Below are 20,656 nucleotides of genomic sequence, written 5' to 3'. Positions count from 1 at the left end.
CCTGGGAGGCGGAGCTTGCAGTGAGCCGAGATGGCGCCACTGCACTCCAGCCTGGGCGACAGAGCGAGACTCCATCTCAAAAAAAAAAAAAATCAGCCGGGCGTGGTGGCAGTCGTCTGTAATCCCAGCTATTCAGGAGGCTGAGGCAGAAGAATCGCTTGAACCCAGAGGCAGAGGTTGCAGTGAGCCAGGGATCACGCCATTGCACTCCAGAATGGGTGACAAGAGCGAGACTTCATCTCAAAAAAAAAAAAGAAAAATCAAAATCAAAACTATGTATTCCACATGAATAGAAATACTATTTGCTAAGTGGCAACAGCATTTTAATTTATATTGATTAAAATTCTTTAGGATTATGAATACAAAGTTAAAATTTCTTTTAAAAGCCCTTTTCTCCCCTGTATTATTTTCAAATACCTCAACCCAGATAAGTAGAGAGTGTCCATTCAAATAAATGTTCATGCTTTAACAGTGCTAATTTAAGGGCAACCATCATGAACTAAGCCTGTGGCAGACAATGCCTAAGTGTGCTCCATCTAGATTCCCACTGACTCATTTTTATATTCTCTCTTTCATATCTTCACACCATCTTATGTTTTTGATAGCCAGTACCAAGGACTCTTCTTCACAGGACTGCCCTCAAGTTACTAGAGATACTTTGCCTGTAATCTCAGAGTCACAAACAAGGCCAGGCGCTACAGTAGAGAAGCCCAGCTCTCTTGATTTGGATTAAAACAACTTTATGGTGGAAGCTACATAACAGATTTCTCTAATATCAGGATGAAGACTAACCTTCATGTCCTTGTGTGACTTCTCCAGGATCACATCCATGCTTTGTTTCCTGCCCTTAACTATATTGCTTTCCTTACTCCCTTCACTATCTTCTCTGGGAGTACTTCCTTAGTAATTCACATGCACACTAATCTCCATTTCAGATTCTGCTTCTGGGGAACATAATCTACAACAGCTGGTACTGAAAGTGGGCCTAGGAAGCACACTGTAAAGATAGGATTCTGGAAGTGGACACTTGTTTGGCAATGGCAACAGAAATTCTGTTGCTGATAGTAATACCTCTGACATCTTATAGTGTTACAATTGCTAAGATTTTCATCTATGGTGAATTAGGATGAAGTAAGGTAGAGAAGGATAGTGCTCACGCAGTATCTCCAGTATTTTAGAAATGTGGTAGAATGATTACACAATAGATCGTATTGGGGTAATGGAAATGTTCTGAAACTAGATAATGACAACGTAACATAACTCAAAAAATTTACTAAAAATCATTGACTTATATACCCTTAAAATGGGTCAATTACATGGTATGTAAATTATACCTTAATAAAGTTGTTTTAAAAATGTCCCAAATTATTTCACTCCCTATATTCAAGTTTCTTATCAATAAATTCAGTCTATTTCTTCATCCCTTAATGGGGCTAGTCCTGTGATTTCCTTTTCCCAAAACAATGTGACAGAAGTTAATAGTGTGTGAGTTCTGACCCTAAGTCTAAAGGTGCCCTGCAGGTTTCCACTCACTCTCTTGGACCCCTGCCACTGCTATGTGAATAATCCCAGGCTAGCCTGTTAACAGTGGAAGACACATGGCCCAATCACCCCCACCACTCAATGGCCAGTTATATGAGTGAGGCCATCCTAGACCAGTCAAACGCTAGCCAAACCATCTACTGACTACAGAGGTGCAACAAAATTAGAATCCAGGTACTATGAGCCAAACGGGGCCCAGATAAACAGAACCACCCAGGTGACCATAAACTCATAGGCAAAAATGAAGTTACTATTTCAAGTCACTAAATTTTGGAGTGGTTTGGATACAGCAACAGATAACAAATGTAGGTGATATGGGGTAAATAATCATCAAAAAGACTATGGAATTGACTGGTTGATGCTGAGTATTTATGTGTTCAAGAGAGAAGACAGGCTCAGTTGAGCCAATTACCAACTTAAAGGACAAAGACAATGTGTAGAGTCACTCACAGGAGAGTTGCAGCCCAGACCTTGTAAAGCAAGACCATGCTGTCTGCAGCCAAGAATTATACCTCATCTGTAAAGTATGGCATACTACTCTTGGCATATTATTAAGCCCTGGAAGAGACAGAGCATCTGACTGATGGTCATCAAGGGACTGTGCAACCAGAGCTAACCATCAGGAGCTAGGCATTATCACACCCATGAAGTCATAAGACCAGGAGAGTACAACAGCAATTCATCATAAAATGGAAGCAGGTATATTGGAATTGGGCCCAAGTAAGAAAGAAGACATGACAAGAACAAGCCTTAGGGGCATTTCCTACGTCAAGCTGAAACGAGGAATAAACGTGGGCCTGATTAATGGATAGGTCATCTTGGTACATTGGTACAAACTGCAAATAAACTACTGCTGCACTATAGTCCCACTAAGGGACTGCCTTGAAAGACAGTTGTGAGGGGAAATCCTCCATTGCGCAGAGCTTGGAGGGATGCATCTCATCATCTAATTTGTATGGAGAGAGAAGTGGGTCACGGACTCCTGGGTGGTGGCAAATGATTTGGATAAATAGGGGCTTGGAATGAGCAAGACTGGATGATCAGAAAGAAATGATTTATGGAAGAGGTATATGGACAGACTTATTGGAGTATGTACAAAGAGTGATATGTTTTACATGTTAATGCTCACCAGAGAACAACACTAAAGAGACACTAAACAATCAGCAGGATAACTTGTCCAGTGCATGTCAGCCAGCCTCTGTCCTTAGACATTCCGTTATTTCCACAAAGGGACCATGAATAATGTAACAGCCATGGTGGCAGATAGAAGCTATAAAAAATGGGTTCCCCTTCATCAAGGTTTATGTACTGTGGCTGCTGAATGTCCAACTGGTTAACAGCAAAGACCGAGACCCTGATCCAAGGGCATCCCTTGAGGAAACCAGTCATTTGGTAGCAAATTGATTATATCAGATTTTTTCCACACTAAAAAAGACAGCAATTAACCCTTATTGGGACTGACAATATTCTAGATACAGTAGTTCCCCCTTATCTTCAGGGTACATGTTCTAAGACCCACAATGAATATGATGGAATTCACAGATAGTACTGAAACCACAGATAGTATTGTACTCAATTGCCAGCAACTGGAACAAATTCTGTTCACGTCTTCCACCCACTAATTTAATGCTACTTGATTTTATTTTTATTTTTGAGACAGGGGCTTGCTCTGCTGCCCAGGCTGGAATGCAGTGGTGTGATCTCAGCTCACTGCAACCTCTGCCTCCCAGGCTCAAGCGATCCTCCCACCTTAGCCTCCCAAGTAGCTGGGATGACAGGCACATGTCACCACACCCAGTTAATTTTTGTAGAGATGAGAGCTTTTTATGTTGCCCAGGCTGGTCTTGAACTCCAGGACGCAAGCCATCCACCTGCCTCGGCCTCCCAAAGTGCTGGGATTACAGGTATTAGCCACCGTGCCCGACCTGCCCTTTCCATTCTAACTAAGCAATTATCCTGTACCGTGGCTGCACTTTCGCAGTTTCAGGTGCAACACAGAAAGTAACATATATTTTTTTTTTTCCTTCTTCACAATTCCATGGATAGAAGATTCATTCTTACCATAGATCTTCGCAACCACAGCATAAGATTCTTTTTATTGGCCGGGCACGATGGCTCACACCCATAATCCCAGCACTTTGGGAGGCTAAGGCGGGCACATCACTTGAGCTCAGGAGTTTGAGACCAACCTGAGCAACGTGGTGAAACCCCGCCTCTACAAAAAATACAAAAATTAGCTAGGCACAGTGGTGCATGCCTGTAGTCCCAGCTGTTTGGGAGGCTGAGGTGGAAGGATCGCCTGAGCCCAGGAAGCAGAAATGCAGTGAGCTGAGACTGTGTCACTGCACTCCAGCCTGGGTAATAGAGCAAGATTGTCTCAAAAAAATAAAAAACCTGGCCAGCGCAGTGGCTCATGCCTGTAATCCCAGCACTTTGGGAGGCCGAGGTGGGCGGATCACGATGTCAGGAGTTCAAGACCAGCCTGGATAACATGGTGAAACCCCATCCCTACTAAAAATACAAAAATTAGCCGGGCATGATGGCACGCACCTGTGATCCCAGCTACTCAGGAGGCTGAGGAAGGAGAATTGCGTGAAACCAGGAGGTGGAGGTTGCAATGAGCCGAGATCACGCCACTGCATCCCAGCCTAGGTGACAGAGTGGGACTCCGTCTCAAAAAAAAAAAAAAAAAAAAAATCTTTTTTTTTTTCTTTCTTTATTGAGAACTTTTACCTTTTCACTTAAAGGAGGCACTTTACAGTTTCTCTTTGGCACATCTGAATTGCCAGCATCACTACTGTCGTGCTTTGGATAATTATTAAGTAATATAAGGGTTACTTAATATAAACACAGCAATACTCTCACAGTTGGTCTGATAACCAAGATGGCTATTAAGTGACTAATGAGTGGGTAGCATATACAGTGTGGAGCCACTAAACAAAAGAATGATTCACATCCCAGGCCAGATGGAATGCGACAGCTCAAGGTTTCATTGTGCTACTCAAAACAGTGTACCATTTAAAACCTATGAATTAGGGCCAGGTGCAGTAGTTTTCGCCTATAATCCCAGCACTTTGGGAGGCCAGGTGGGAGGATTATTTGAGGCCAGGAGTTCAAGACCAGCCTGGGCAACATAGCAAGACTGCATCCCTACAAAAATAAAAATTAAAACAGCCAAGACTAGCCAGGTATGGTGGCGCATGCCTATAGTTCTATTTGGGAGGCTGAGGCTTGAATGCTTAAGCCCAGGAGTTGGAGGCTACAGTAAGCTATGACTACACCAGTGCACTCCAGCCTGGGCTGGAGCAAGACCCTGTCTCAAAACCAAAACAAAACTTATGAATTATTTATTTCTGGAATTTTCCACTTAACATTTTTGGACCAAGGTTGACCATAGGTAACTGAAACCATAGAAAGTAAAATCATGCATATATACATTTGCCTATGCTGTCTATGGTGCCTTGACCAGCATTACTATCCAAGGACTTATAGGAGTATCTCATTCACTAACAAGAAAACTCACATAGTATCTTAGAACAAGGATTCCACTTTGCAGAACAGGAGGTACAACGACAACATATGACCACAAAGATCCACAGTTCCTACCACATACAGTATTACCCCAAAGCTGCTGGCCTGATAAAGTGCTGCAATACCTTTTAAAAGTGCAGTATGGAGAGGATCTCATTAAGAATGGGGTGGCCTTCAAGATACCAACAAATCATTCCATTTATAAAAAATACACGGGTCCAGCAACCAAGAAGTAAAAGCAGGAGTAGCCCCATTTGCCATTATTTTTCAATAACTCACTTGGAGAATTTGTGCTGTTTCTCCAAATTAGATTTTGTGGGTCCTAGTTCCCAGAGGGGGTGCTTTTTAATCAAGGAGGACGGTTAAAGAACAATTAAACCTGAAGTTATGGCTGTTACCTAGTTATTTTGAGCTCCTCATGCAGGCAGATTCATAGGAAAGAAAAGGAGTTACCATACTGGCAGGGGTAAATGACTATTATAAGGAAGAAGGGTTGCTGCTATATAATGAGGGCACTGAGGAATTTATCTGGTATAAAGGGGATTCACTAGGGTGCCTCTTAATGCTCTCACGCTCAGTGATAAGCACAGCTCTCATGTAATTATAATGGGCAATTACAACAACCACAACCTGACAAGCACATGGTGACCAAAGGCTCAAATCCCTCAGATGAAGATCTCGGTAATGCCATTCAGTCAAACCATCAAGATGAGCAGAAGTGTCAAGAGAGGATGCATGGAATTGATGGTAGGAAGAGATGTCAATATGGGTTACAGCCCTAAGACCACCTGCAGCAACACACTGTAGTTAATCCCACTAAGCCTCTTTTTGTAAGATTCTTCCCCAGAAGTGGGAAGCAACAATATGAAGAATCCATGACAAAATGGAATAAACTTAATACAAGACAGGAGTCAATATAAATGGTACAAGCTAGGGGAAGGGGGAACTATAGTAGCAACTCTTTCAGTGGACAATGGTGACGCTCCATCAGAGTCCCTAAGATCCTTTTTATCCTTTACACACCCCTAGACTATGTATTTTCAATGTGGTTCACCAGTCAGCATCTGCAGTTCTTCAGAGGACTGCATTTAACTACTTAAAACATTTTGCCCACCTGGACAGAGCCAGAGCAACTGGTAACCAAAGACGGTCTAGTATGGAAATAGGAAAGCCCAGCCTCCCTGCCTCAAGCTAGAACAACCCAAGAGTTTCCCTGCTAGACCAAGATGAAGCCTATTCTCTGTGGTACTTTTACCTGAGATCACACTCTTGCTTGGCTTCCTCTTCTTCTCTGGCCTGCTTCTCCCACTCTGTTATTTGTCTCCTCTATAAGCACTGCTTTAAATGCCATTTGCACAAGTATATTCATCTAGGTCAGCTTCTAAGGAGCGCAAACTTAAAAAAAATCTAGATGTGATGGTGTAAAAAGTATTAGTAACCCAGAACAAGGATCAGTAACCTAGTGCTTATCAGACAGACTTCTAGTTGGAACAACTGGGACTTCCCAAAAGTGTAGTGAACGTGCTAGACTGGCATGCACAACCATATTCTGGTGTACCTCCCTGATGTGCAGAAACAAGAATGCTAATAAAGTAACCCTATATTTCTTAGTTAGTGTTCTGGATCAGATTTAAAATAAGGCAATTACATGCAAGACCTGGAAAGTGTAAATAAGGCAGAAGCATTACCATTCCACTATTTCTGATGCTAAATATCACCTTGGTTTTTCTATACAGGGTTTCCAATCTTGGCAGTGACAGCATGGTTCTAGAGAGGACAGCTTTCACGATAGATTCCAATTCAGCTGTTAGCTTCATGAGAGAATAGCCGGGAGCATCTTTGGTGATCTGGTTTGAGGCAAACCTCTCAAAATCATTCCTGAAAACTTAACTTAGAGCCTGTCTTTTCAACTATCCTAATAATTCTGTAAGCCATTTAATACTTATTGTGTGCAAATACCTTTGTGCATAAACTCGCTAGAGTGAATTTTGTTCCCTTCAACTAGACCTTGAATATACAAAATCTGTTATTAAAAGTGGGGTGCTACCATAACAAACCTAAAGCATGTAGCACTGGCTTAGTAAGAGGGGGAGGTACGAATACCGATATTACAGATTAGAAAGGTGATGACCATTTTACGCCTTAGTAAAATATTTGATAAAAACAGTCATGTTAATAGTCTTGAAACGCAGATCTCATACTCACTGAACCTATAGCTCTACAGTAAATGATTACAATTAAGGATACTGGTCTGTGTTAGTATTTCTTATTACTTTCAACAAGGTCCTATTTGAGACATATAAATTTAGGCCAAAGCTAATCAGCTTGCAATCAGTGATGAAAAGAAACATAGCGGACAGGCATGGTGGCTCATGCCTATAATCCCAGCATCTTGGGAGGCCGAGGCGGGCAGATCACCTGAGCTCAGAAGTTCGAGACCAGCCTGGGTAACATGGTAAAACTCCGTCTCTACTAAAAATACAAAAATTAGCCAGGCATGGTGGTGCACGCCTGTAATCTCAGCTACTCAGGAAGCTGAGGTAGGAGAATCACTTGAACCCGGGAGGCAGAGATTGCAGTGAGCCAAGATGGCACCATTGCACTCTAGCCTGGGCAACAGTGCAAGACTCCGTCTCAAAAAAAAAACAAAAAAAAACAAAAAACCAGATGGGCGCAGTGGCTCACGCCTGTAATCCCAGCACTTTGGGAGCCTGAGGCAGGCGGATCACAAGGTCAGGAAATCAAGACTATTCTGGCTAACACCGTAAAACCCTGTCTCTACTAAAAATACAAAAAAAAAAAAAATTAGCTGGGTGTGGTGGCGGGTGCCTGTAGTCCCAGATACCTGGCAGGAGAATGGTGTGAACCCAGGAGGCAGAGCTTGCAGTGAGCTGAGATCACACCACTGCACTCCAGCCTGGGCAACACAGTGAGACTCCATCTCAAAAAAAAAAAAACAAACATAGCTCTCTGTGCCAAGAGCCTAGAATCAAAATTGTCTGGTAATTTGAGACCATGGGATAAAAATATCCAATTGCTTTTGATTCTCAAACTGAGGCAGTGGTAAGAGTTAACTAGAGAGTCAGTTTTGTAGAAAATAACTTTGATATTAATATTAGCAGAAGCTGGGTAAGGGGTATACAGGAACATTCTATGTTATCTTTGTGACTTTTCTGCAAATTGGATTATTTCAAAATTAAAAAGTATATTAAAACAAAACAGGCTGGGTGTGGTGGCTCATGCGTGTAATCCCAGCACTTTGGGAGGTCGAAGCGGGCAGATCACTTGAGGTCAGGAGTTCCAGAACAGCCTGGACAACATGGTGAAACCCTGTCTCTACTAAAAATACAAAAATGCACGCTTGTAGTCCAAGCTACATGGGAGGCTGAGGCAGTGCTTCAACCTTGCTTGAACCTGGGAGGCGAAGGTTGCACTGAGCTGACATTGTGCCACTGCACTCCAGCCTGGGTGATAGAATAAGACTCCGTTTCAAAAAAAAAAAAAGAAAAACTAAAAAAAAAAGAAAAAAAATATATAGACCCCAACTCTTTCTCAAGCCTGCTTGTTTTACCTTTAAAGAATCTTTAAACTTGGATGAAGCAGGCTATAAAAGCTATATGGCCTCGATGAAAAATATAGTTTTCAAAATCTATTTTGGTGGTGGCCTTTAAAGAAAACAAACAAGGAAAATCTGCCAGAGGGCAAAGCCAGGGGGTCACATGGAGTACAATGGGCAAGGAGGTTTCTCCCAGACAACAGAATCAGACTGCTAGATGGGCTAACCAGGAACTTATTCCAACGCCTTCACTGTCCTCACAATTTCCAGCTAGCAAGATTTTATCACTGCTATAGACCCAAGACCCCTCCAGTTTCCTATTCTTGTCTATTTTAAACAGAAATTTTTACTGTGATTATTCTGTTCCTACTCCAGCAATGTACAATGATGTGTGCATGAGGTCTGGAGTGGGAAATGAAAATTAACTTGCCTTTTAGTTTTTAGGTACCAGACCATGAGGGGCATGGTCCAAGGTACATTTGGACCTTACAAAGAAGCCTGCACCCAGAAAGAAAGATCACCCAAAGATCCTAGACTCTGAGCTGGATACAATGTTCTCATGAGATTTGGAGTTCTTCTCTATTTGGATAGAGATAAGGGTGTTCTATGTATGGAAGAATAGTGAACTGGGTTATTTCAGTTGCTGTAGGGGCAAACTAAGGCAGACTATTAGTTGTATTAGCTGTCCCCAAATAACCACTGTACGCTTTTGCCACAATAATTGAAACACAGGCATATTTCCCAGACCTTCTCATATCCTGATATAACCATGTGATTAAGTTCTGGCCAATGTGATATGCACAAAGGTGGTATATGCAATTTCCAGCCTAAGGAAACGGCATGCCTTCCCTTTGCTCTCTTCAACTAACAGAAATGGAGACAAGAAAGTAGAGACAGAAGCGGCTACCTTGGTCCACAAAATGGAGGCTGCTTATTAAGGATGGCAGAACAACAAGACAGAAAGAATCTGAGTCCATGGTGATTATAGTTTCAGACACCAGTCCTACCACCTACTCAGACTTTTACATCTATTACAGCAGCAAATCAATTAATATATAAAGTTTCTTTGGCTTTTTCCCAACTCCTTTCTGGTGACCTCTTGACCTCAATTAACTGTCTACCAACTGATTCTGTTAAGGTATTAATTGAGATTTTAACTGATAACTGTATAATTAGTTTTCTCCCCTAGAAGACAAAAAAAAAAATCCTCACAAAATGAGGACGATGATTACGAGTTGGTGAGCACCCTGGGTTGATCTATTCCCTTTTGTTCAACCCAGAAAACATCTCTGAAAGATTAATGCTACTTGCCTAGAACACACAGGCTCACATCCTTTAACCTCTAGGCTGACTTTTTACATGACTAAAGTGAAAAAGTAAAAAACTTTTTTTAAAAATTAAGCATAAAGAAGACAAGAAGGGGTTCACACTAAAACAGCAGCCAGCAAGAAACATTTGTTTAGAGTTCTTCAGTTCTATTCTCCCACTAAGTACTGCAGATTTAAAAAAAGGCAGGATAAGAGAAATGCAGTGAAATGACCAAAGCAATAGCAATGGCTAATTTCCCTCTCTATTGAGCCTACAGTCTACTGTCACCAAACTACTTTAAATTCTGCTCTTCCATCTTTGGAATTCTCATAAATTAAAACCATTTCCCCAATCTTCCCCAGTGGTTACAAATACCAATATAAGAAACACTGCTTTAACACTGTAAAGGCCCTTAAAGTAACTTACGATGATGAATCATTTTCCTTAGGGTAATCTTCATTCAATTCTGAGCCAGTTGATATCATTCTTTTCCTCTTTTCAGTACTACAGAGAACAAAGAAAAGGTTACCTTTAAAAAGCCATAATTCATATCACAAAAATTCATAAATCAACACACTGAAGGACAGGAAATGGGACTATTATCTTAATCTCTACACCATATTTAATTATTATTATTATTAATTTCCAGACAGTCTCGCTCTGTCACCCCAGTCTGTAGTGACGCGATCTTGGCTCACCACAACCTCTGCCTCCCAGGTTCAAGCGATTCTCCTGCCTCAGCCTCCCAAGTAGCTGGGACTATAGGCGTGTGCCACCACACCAGGCTAATTTTTTGTATTTTTAGTAGAGAAAGGTTTTCACTATGTTAGCCAGGATGGTCTCAATCTCCTGACCTCATGATCCGCCCGCCTTGGTCTCCCAAAATGTTGGGATTACAGGCATGAGCTATCACACCTGGCCCATATTTAAATTTATATGCTGTATATTTGTATGCTTAATGCGTGTCACTGACATAAACTACATATGACAAATACTTGTAATCATTACATCTACCAAAAATTTACTCTATATTTCTCCTCAAATTACTGGTATTTCTAAAAGGCCTAAAAGACATTTGCAAACAGATACAGCTAGTGACTACGAAAAAAAAGTCTCTCCTACCGATTTTCTAGCAACCCTGATCTAAGAGGTGTTGACGTAGACGTCAAAGAAGGAATTGTCCGAGTAACAGCTATTCCACTTCCTGCTACAGTCTTAATCGATCCTCTACCGGGATTACCAAGAACTTTTCGAAATGGAATATCATCTTTAGTTTCCAAACTTCCTCTTTTTGCAGAAGCCTGTAAAAATAAAGTTTGAGACAGTTAAATCTTCAAATTAACTGGAATACTTTTAGAACAGTGATTCTCCAATGGAAAGGTTTAAAAAATACAAATGGAGCCAGGTGCGATAGCTCATGCCTGTAATCCCAGAAAGCCAAGGCGGGAGGATCACTTGAGCTCAATAGTTTGAGGTTATAGTGAGCTATGACTGCACCACTGCAATCTAGTCTAGGCGACAGAGCAAGACCCTATATTTAAAAAAAGGAAAAAATACAAATGGAGATATATCTCTAGAGATTCTATTCTAGTTGGTCTGGGGTAAGGCTCATTCATCAGTTTTGTTGTTGTTGTTGTTTTTAAAAGCACTCCAGGTGATTCTAATGTACAGTCATTGTGAAAAACTGAGCTTGACGCTTATTTTCCTATAGCATTCTTATAAACTTAAAAATTCCACAGCACACCTGGAGAGGGGGCAAGAACACTGCTTTGAATTACTAACCAAAAAAAAAAAAAGACACACAAAGACATGGCTCTAGTGATCAGCATGAGAACTGATCTTTGGAGGAAAAAAATATCCAATTATGATTATGACAAGAAAAGGTGACAGTGACATTTGGTTGCCACAACTTAAATGCCAACAAAGCAGTCATGACTCTTGAGAGGGTTCTAGTTTGGAGGAATGAAACATATGATAGGGAAAAGGAAGGTGAGATAGAGTTCACTGTGAGGATGAATCAAAGAGTCTACCCTTAAGACATGGCAAGAACACTCAAAGAGAATATGGCAATGTAAGCATTAGTTGGGAAATAGAGCTTTACATGAACACTCTGCCAGTTAAGTTTTATATCTCTGCATTAAGAGCTATGTGATTTTTCTATGGAAGTTATGTCCCATTACTTTTGTTTTACAGAATTATAATCTTAGGATAGGAAATTTTAAAACTTCTAAGGTCATCTGAATGAATACTTTAAAAAGTTAAACTTATTTTCAAATGGGTGATACATTCTCAAGGTTCACAAATCAAAGTAATATTAAAAGCCACAGACCAATGATAAGTCTATCACCATCTACTCAGTTCTTCCACTTCCCCTTTTCCCACTTATTCTTCCCTTGTTCTGTTATGCAAATACAAATCAATATTTTACTTTTTGTTATACAAACAGTAGCATACTACATGTCTACTGTTTTGCAACTTTTTCAGAATTTTGAATATTATCCCATCCCATAGTAACAAATACATATATATTACATATATATTTAAGATAGAGTCTTACTCTGTCACCCAGGCTGGAGTGCAGTGGCACAATCACTGCTTCCTGCAGCCTCGACTTTCCAGGCTCAGGTGATTCTCCCACCCCAGTCTTCGAAGCAGCTGGGACTACAGGTGCACACCACCATGCCCAGCTAATTTATGTATTTTTTGTAGAGACAGGGTTTCACATGTTGCCCAGGCTGGTCTCAAACTCCTGGGCTCAAGGAATCTGCCCACCTCAGCCTCCCAAAGTGCTGAGATTACAGGAGTGAGCCACCACGCCTGGCCGCATAGTAAGAAATGTTCTACATCAAAACCTATTATAAATATGTATAAATGAACAAAAATAAAAGTTTGAAAAATCAGTATTTATCCTTAATATGTACAATATTCTCTATTATTTTCTATTCTACTTTTTAAATTTAATGTTAGTCATGACCCACAAAATTGAATTTATGACTCCACTAATGAGAATTATTACTTGTGAAAGCATAAATACTTGCTTCTGCTATGTGTTAACACTCATGCATTTAAATAATATTTCAACAATTTAAATTCCTACCAAGGAATGTATGAATCTCGGAATAATTATGCTCACTGAGGGAAGCCAGACCCTGCCCTCCCAAAATTACACGCTCATTCCATTTATATTAAACTCCAGAAATTACAACCTAATCTATAGTGGGAGAAAACATATCAGTGGTTGCTTCTGGATAGGGATCAGAGGGAAGGATTACTAAGGAGAATAAGAAATCTCAAGAGTTATGTTTATGTTCACTATGTTGATTATGATGATGATTTTAAGGACATATGTAATCAAAATATATCAAATTGTACTTTAAATATATACAACTTACTGCATGTCAATTATATCTCAATAAAAATATCCCCCCAAAAATCTAACTTATAAAAAGAACCTGACAAAAATGAAATCTTATTCATTGCTTAGTCCAATAAATGGACTAAGTGATCACCTCTTTGCACAGCCAAAGAGAATTCATAAATTTACTTACAGAAAAGCTTCAAAGTTTCCCTTACTCTATGGTTTGGAATGATACCTAAATGAAATGATACATTTCAGGTATGCAGAAATACCCTTGATAGTCTATGACTATCTTTTTTTTTTTTCTTTTTTTTTTGAGATGGAGTCTTGCTCTGTTGCCCAGGCTGGAGTGCAATGCCATGAGCTCGGCTCACTACAACCTCCACCTCCTGGGTTCAAGCAATTCTCCTGCCTCGGCCTCCCAAGTAGCTAGGATGTGCCTAGCTAGGTATGTGCCACCACGCCCGGCTAATTTTTGTATTTTTAGTAGAGACAGGGTTTCACCATGTTGGCCAGGCTGGTCTCAAACTCCTGACCTGAGGTGATCCACCCGCCTCAGCCTCCCAAGTGCTGGGATTACAGGCGTGAGCCACTGTGCCTGGCCAACTATCATTTTTTTTAAATGCTAAAAAGATTCAAATGAACATACCTGATTGTCTGAGTAAGAAAGCTGCCTGCTGGTTTCCTTCTGTGAGGTCCTGCTACCCAGAATGGCTCCAAAACTACCAGACCCCTGAGAAGGTTTCATGGCTGGTGACCAAAAATATAAATTTTTTTAAAATCCCCAAATCACTCACTTTAACAAAAAGATTTATCATTATTATTTTTATATAATATTGAAGAAATGGAAGAAACAGCAGGCAAAAAAGAAAACAAATCAAAGTGCCTATCAACCAATTCTTTCTGACAGAATATACATCTTATATAGAAACTAAAATTTAGAGCCAGAATCTGAAGCAAAAAAATTAAATAACACACATACCTGAAAACATTTAATAGAAGGCTAAAATTTACAAAGCAAAAAAAAAAGCTAGAATAAACATTTGGTAATTATATTAATAACACTATGGAAAAGTCATTGTGTATCGACAACATGAACACTGACACTGGATGTCAGAAACAGTGACAGGTATATCTCCAATAACATATACTCCAAAACATTCTCTACAGGTAAGTTTATCCAGTAGAATAAATGGCTTCTATTCTGAAGAAATTAATAGTAGTTCAAGGAACATTCAAGGTATGATATAAATATGAATTTGCATAGACTTTTAAAAATATTTTATACTTTAATTTGGTTAGCCAATTTCCAACTGATGACCATTTGAAATGTTTTAATTTTTCAAAGTTGCAAACAATGCTTAACATCCTTTCACAAATCTTTTTGTAGGATAAACTCCTTATAATAAGAACTACTGAGAGAACATACAACTTTAAACTAAACCGACATTATTACAGTCCTCAAAAAAAAAAAAAAGAAAAAAAAAAACCTCTATGCTCCTACCAAGTATACGAGAGTATATCTTGCTTCCCTTCACACTGCTACCAATGTGGTAGTAGGAATCTGAGTTTGGTGAAGTCGAGAATTTTTTCATGTGTAAGGGCCATCTATTTTGCTTCCTGAATTCTCTATTTGCAGTTTTTGTCAATTTCTCTACTGGGTTTTTTTTTTTAATTGATTTGCAAAATAGGTCTTTCTATATTAGTAATATTAACTTTGTCACTCTGGCTACTATTTTCTTCCTTTGTCTTTTGTTCCTTGCCAGAGAGACTGTCTAATTTTTTAACACAAGTTTTCAATCTTTTTCTTTTATTAATTCTAGTTTTTATGTAACACCCAGAAAAGTCTTTTCCATCCAGAGATTATGTTAAAAGTACTTTTTACAATACTTTTATCTTTTTTTTTTACATTCAAATCTTTGGTCACTGGAGATAAGGATCCAAGTGTATTATCTTCCTAAATGGTTAGCTGTCTTGTTTATAGTTAACAGTTTATCAAATATTAGTCTTTTGTCCACTGATTTGAAATGCCACGCTTATATTATATACTTTATACCGTTCAAAGTATTTTTATTCATTATTTTGCTCTAGTCTCTGCAAAGTATATAATAATCACCTTTGGGCAGCTAAAGCAACTAAACCTGAGATTAAAATGACTTGCCCAAGATCACAGAATGAATTAAGAGTTAAGCCCACAGCTAGCTATTCTAATAACGCCAATGACTTACTGAGCACCTAGCATAGGGAAGTCATACTTTTACATTTATGAGCTCTCATTCTTTAAGAAGCCCTGAAACCAAGATGATACCTTCATGTTAGAGATTAGGAAATTAAAACTCAGTCATTAAGTGACTTACCTAAAATCACACAGAAATAACAGGCAGAGCTAGAATTTCAACCTACATCTATTTATGACCAAAGCCTATATTTTTTCATTATGCTATGTTGCTCAATATTGGTCCCCAGACAGTATATTGTGCTTTCCACTCCAACGTATTTGAAGACATGCTTTTCTTACACGTATCAATTGTTAAAACAGTGATTCCATTAATATGGGTAAGATGAAATAAAACTAAAACAGAGATATAAACTAGCCTCTGACATATTCTAAGAATTTTAAATAGTATTCAATTTCTTGATTCTTTTTTTTTTTTTTTTTTGAGACGGAGTCTCGCTCTGTAGCCCAGGCTGGAGTACAGTGGCGCAATCTCAGCTCATTGTAACCTCTACCTCCCAGGTTCACACCATTCTTCTGCCTCAGCCTCCCAAGTAGCTGGGACTACAGGCGCTCGCCACCATGCCCGGCTAATTTTTCGTATTTTTAGTAGAGATGGGATTTCACCGTGTTAGCCAGGATGGTCTCGATCTCTTGACCTCGTGATCCGACCACCTCGGCCTCCCCAAGTGCTGGGATTACAGGTGTGAGCAACCGCGCCTGGCCTCAATTTCTTGATTCTAAAATTCATAGTTTAGTAAACTGATATAGCTCCAATTTGGTGGCATGAACATATAATGAGTAGGTACTAAATGGCAAACAACCATAAAAAGCTTTTATTTTACAAGAATACAGTGTCGAATGGAGATACTAATTAAAGGTAGCACTGTTACACCTTCATTTTCTGATGTTTTCAATGTGTCATATTTAAGTTGAAAAAATTCAAGTAAGTTTGTCAACTATAAAATATAAGTAATAGTAAAATGTTGAAGATGACAGAGCTAAAGACTAATGTGATAGTAGAGAACTCAAAAATTTTAAGCAAGAGATTTTTTCCTAAAAAGATGGCTGTAGGGCCAGGCAGTGGCTCACGCCTGTAAACCCAGCACTTTGGGAGGCCAAGGAAGATCAATCGCTTGGGCCCAAGAGTTCGATAACAGCCTGGGCAACACAGTGGAATCTTGCCACTGTACTTCAACCTGGGCGACAGAGTGAGACACTGTCTCAAAAAAAAGAAAAAGAAAAATAGAGGAGAGAAGAAAAGAAAAGAAAAAATGCCTGTAAATGCATTAAAAGAAAAAAAACCACTATTTTAAATGAAAGGGGTTAGAGGGGGCCGAGGAACCTGATCATACCATGTGATTTTTTTACAGGACTCATTTTCCACAGCAAGAATAAAACTTCAGAATAATTCTCATATAGATAGGCAAGTGTCTAAGATTTATGCAACAAGGTAACTTTTCCCAACTGTAATTTAAATCCTCCTCCCTGGTGGAGGTTGCAGTGAGCTGAGATCATGCCACTGCACTCCTGCCTAGGTGTCAGAGCAAGACTCCATCTCAAAACAAAAAAAAATCCTGCTCCTTTTTCTAATCATATTCTTTTGTGGAATCTACATATAAGATCAAGTCATCTGCAAACACAAATAATTTTACTTCTTCCTATCCAATTTGGATGCCTGTTATTTCCTTTTCTTGCCTAACGGCTCTGGCTAAGACTTCTAGTACTATGTTAAATAGAAGTGGCAAGAGCAGGTATTCCTGCCTTGCTAATGATCTTAGAGGAAACATTTCCAGTTTTTCACCCCTAAATACGATGTTAGCTGTAAGTTTTTGCATATGACCTTTATTACGCTGAGTCGTTTCCTTCTACTCCTAGTTTGTTGAGTGTTTTTATCATGAAAGAGTGTTGGATTTGGTCAATGTTTTCATCTGCAACAATTCAGATGATCATGTGGTTTTCGTCCTTCATTTTGTCAAGAATGATTACATAGATTGATTTTCATACGGTGAACTATCTTTGAATTTCAGGAATAAATCCTATTTGCTCATGGTGTATAATCCTTTTAATGTGCTGATGAATTCAGTTGAATACTGGTCTGTAGTCTAGTCATATTCTTGTAAAACTACTAACGTTAGACCCTGGGGTGATTAGTACTCACCTGCAGGAAGTCTGTTTTGATGGACTGCATCTAGAAACAACCTCATTTCCTCTGCATCCTTACTTGGTACTTTGTCAATAGACAAGAAGCTGTTATCTTGTAGAGTTAACATTAGGCGGCTTTGTTTCGCTCCACTGGGTCGAAGCACCACATTTTTAATGTTATGACTTAGCTAATCAAGACAAAAGGAAAATTATCACAAAAAATGTATGACAACTAAGTATAACAATCTGTATAATGAACACTAAACTTTATACTTTCCAAGTTACATTTATCACTCTTCCCCACAGTAATTCAATTTTTTTTCAACCAAAAGAAGTTCCCATTTCTTGATACTTTTAAATTAAAGATTTACCTTTTAGAGATGCAAACACATGCAATAAGCCCTTAATTATACAGAGATCTTGGACCAAGGGTTATAGAGAAGGAAAAATAAAGAATTGTTTTTAAAAAGCCCTTAATGAATGTTGTCAATAGGTTCTTGGTACTAAATGGTAAACAACCATGAAAACTTTTTATTTTATAAGAATACTGTGTCACATGGAGATATTAATTAAAGGCAGCACTGCTACCTCTTCATTTTCTGATGTTTTTAATGTGTTAAACATTAAGCAAAAGGACATATAGCAGGTCCTCAAATAACATCATTTCCTTCATTATAATGTTGATGAGGAAAAAAACTAATTTCATTTGTTAGTCACAGTTTTCAAGAACCAACTAACAATATAAAGTGTGGACTTACTCTTCTATTATTTTAATGGAACAATCCTAGAACTCTTGATCTTATGGCAGGGAATCCCTTATTTTCAGATATAGTTACGGAGGATAAAAACTGCTGAGTTAACACATTTCAGAACCTTGGATGGTTACACTATCACCAGTTTAGAAAACCAAATGGAAGTAGCAAGCCAGGTGCCACGGCTCATGCCTGTAATCCCAGCACTTTGGGAGGCCGAGGCAGGCAGATCACCTGACGTCAGGAGTTCAAGACCAGCCTGGCCAACATGGTGAAATCCCATCTCTACTAAAAAGACAAAAAGTAGCCAGGCGTAGTGGAGTGCACCTGTAGTCCCAACTACTCGGGAGGCTGAGGCAGGAAAATAGCTTGAACCCAGGAAGTGGAGGCTGCAGTGAGTTGAGAGCGTGTCCCTACACTCCAGCCTGGATGACAGAGCAAAACTTTGTCTCAAAAAAATTGGAGTAGAATCTTTGTCTTTTGTTAAACAAAAGTTTGTAAGACATTTGGCAAATTATTTAGGTAGTTTCAATGTAAAAGATATTATTCCAAGCAATTAAATAATCCTCAAAAGAATTCCAAACTTTCAAAAACCATCAAAAATAAACCTTTACCAATATAGCACACCTTTTTTTTTTCTTTTTTAACTAAGAAAACTCACTTTAGTTTCATTCAAAGATCATATGTACCTGGAAACTCTTAACTTACTTCTCTCTCCACAGAACTGGTTCAATAATTCATCTTAGACTCTACCAGACTTTGGAAATGTGCTATGAAGTGATAACTTTTATTTTCTCATAAATGGAATTTTTCCAAGGCTAAATTAGTAAATCTTACAGTTTCTTCATTATCTAAATAATTCCCACCAGTCAGGCAGACTTATTCTCTAATGTTCTCAGCAGGCATATATAAAGGTTTCTAAACTGCCTTTTACTGAAGACATGCCCTCTGAAAAGCATAAACAAAGAACTAATAACATATTTCAGAATTTTTTTAAAACTAGAGAAAATTGACTTTTGTTAATTATTAGATAAGAATGAAAAACAATTTTGCCAAACAATTTATATTCATATTTTAAATTATAGATGTATTTTTAGCGTCAAACTAGGTCTTAAAATTATGTCCTTGAGTGGAAATTCTCTAGGAAAACACAATAATTCGTTTTAGATGCTTTGAACTCCAAAATATTTGAATAAGCAGTTTAGCATGCAAAAGGAAAATAGATAACATTAAACGCATTATTTCAGTCAATTTACCACTTTTTAAAAATTAAATATACAATTAGGAATTCAATTAGGAAAAGAGGAAGTCAAATTGTCCCTGTTTGCAGATGACATGATTGTATATCTAGAAAACCCCATTGTCTCAGCCCGAAATCTCCTTAAGCTGATTAGCAACTTCAGCAAAGTCTCAGGATACAAAATTAATGTACAAAAATCACAAGCATTCTTGTACACCAATATCAGACAAACAGAGAGCCAAATCATGAGCGAACTCCCATTCACAATTGCTTCAAAGAGAATAAAATACCTAGGAATCCAACTTACAAGGGATGTGAAGGACCTCTTCAAGGAGAACTACAAACCACTGCTCAATGAAATAAAAGAGGATACAAACAAATGGAAGAACATTCCATGCTCATGGGTTGGAAGAATCAATATCGTGAAAATGGCCATACTGCCCAAGGTAATTTATAGATTCAATGCCATCCCCATCAAGCTACCAATGACTTTCTTCACAGAATTGGAAAAAACTACTTTAAAGTTCATATGGAACCAAAAAAGAGCCCGCATCGCCAAGTCAATCCTAAGCCAAAAGAACAAAGCTGGAGGCATCACGCTACCTGACTTCAAACTATACTACAAGGCTACAGTAACCAAAACAGCATGGTACTGGTACCACAACAGAGACATAGATCAATGGAACAGAACAGAGCCCTCAGAAATGATGCCACATATCTACAACTATCTGATCTTTGACAAACCTGACAAAAACAAGAAATGGGGAAAGGATTCCCTATTTAATAAATGGTGCTGGGAAAACTGGCTAGCCATATGTAGAAAGCTGAAACTGGATCCCTTCCTTACACCTTATACAAAAATTAATTCAAGATGGATTAAAGACTTATATGTTAGACCTAAAACCATTAAAATCCTACAAGAAAACCTAGGCAATACCATTCAGGACATAGGCGTGGGCAAGGACTTCATGTCTAAAACACCAAAAGCAATGGCAACAAAAGCCAAAAT

The 20,656-nt window shown here is 38.8% G+C and overlaps 1 protein-coding gene across 1 annotated transcript in view; it reads right to left on the bottom strand.

The window, feature by feature from the left end:
* Positions 1–20,656, bottom strand: part of USP37 (ubiquitin specific peptidase 37) — a 116,656-nt gene that overhangs the window by 81,886 nt on the left and 14,114 nt on the right. Inside the window, exons 5-8 of the mRNA XM_032754507.2 lie at positions 17,672–17,843; positions 13,945–14,045; positions 11,060–11,238; positions 10,364–10,441 (exon numbers count right to left, since the gene is read on the bottom strand). Of these exons, the coding sequence (XP_032610398.1) occupies positions 10,364–10,441; positions 11,060–11,238; positions 13,945–14,045; positions 17,672–17,843 (530 nt within the window). The remainder of the gene's footprint in view (positions 1–10,363; positions 10,442–11,059; positions 11,239–13,944; positions 14,046–17,671; positions 17,844–20,656) is intronic.

This window comes from Hylobates moloch, unplaced genomic scaffold (assembly GCF_009828535.3).
Source record: "Hylobates moloch isolate HMO894 unplaced genomic scaffold, HMol_V3 SCAFFOLD_1, whole genome shotgun sequence".
In the NCBI taxonomy this organism is placed as follows: domain Eukaryota; kingdom Metazoa; phylum Chordata; class Mammalia; order Primates; family Hylobatidae; genus Hylobates; species Hylobates moloch.
Note: the sequence above shows the minus strand (reverse complement) of the source record. Positions and strands in the feature narration are given on the sequence as shown.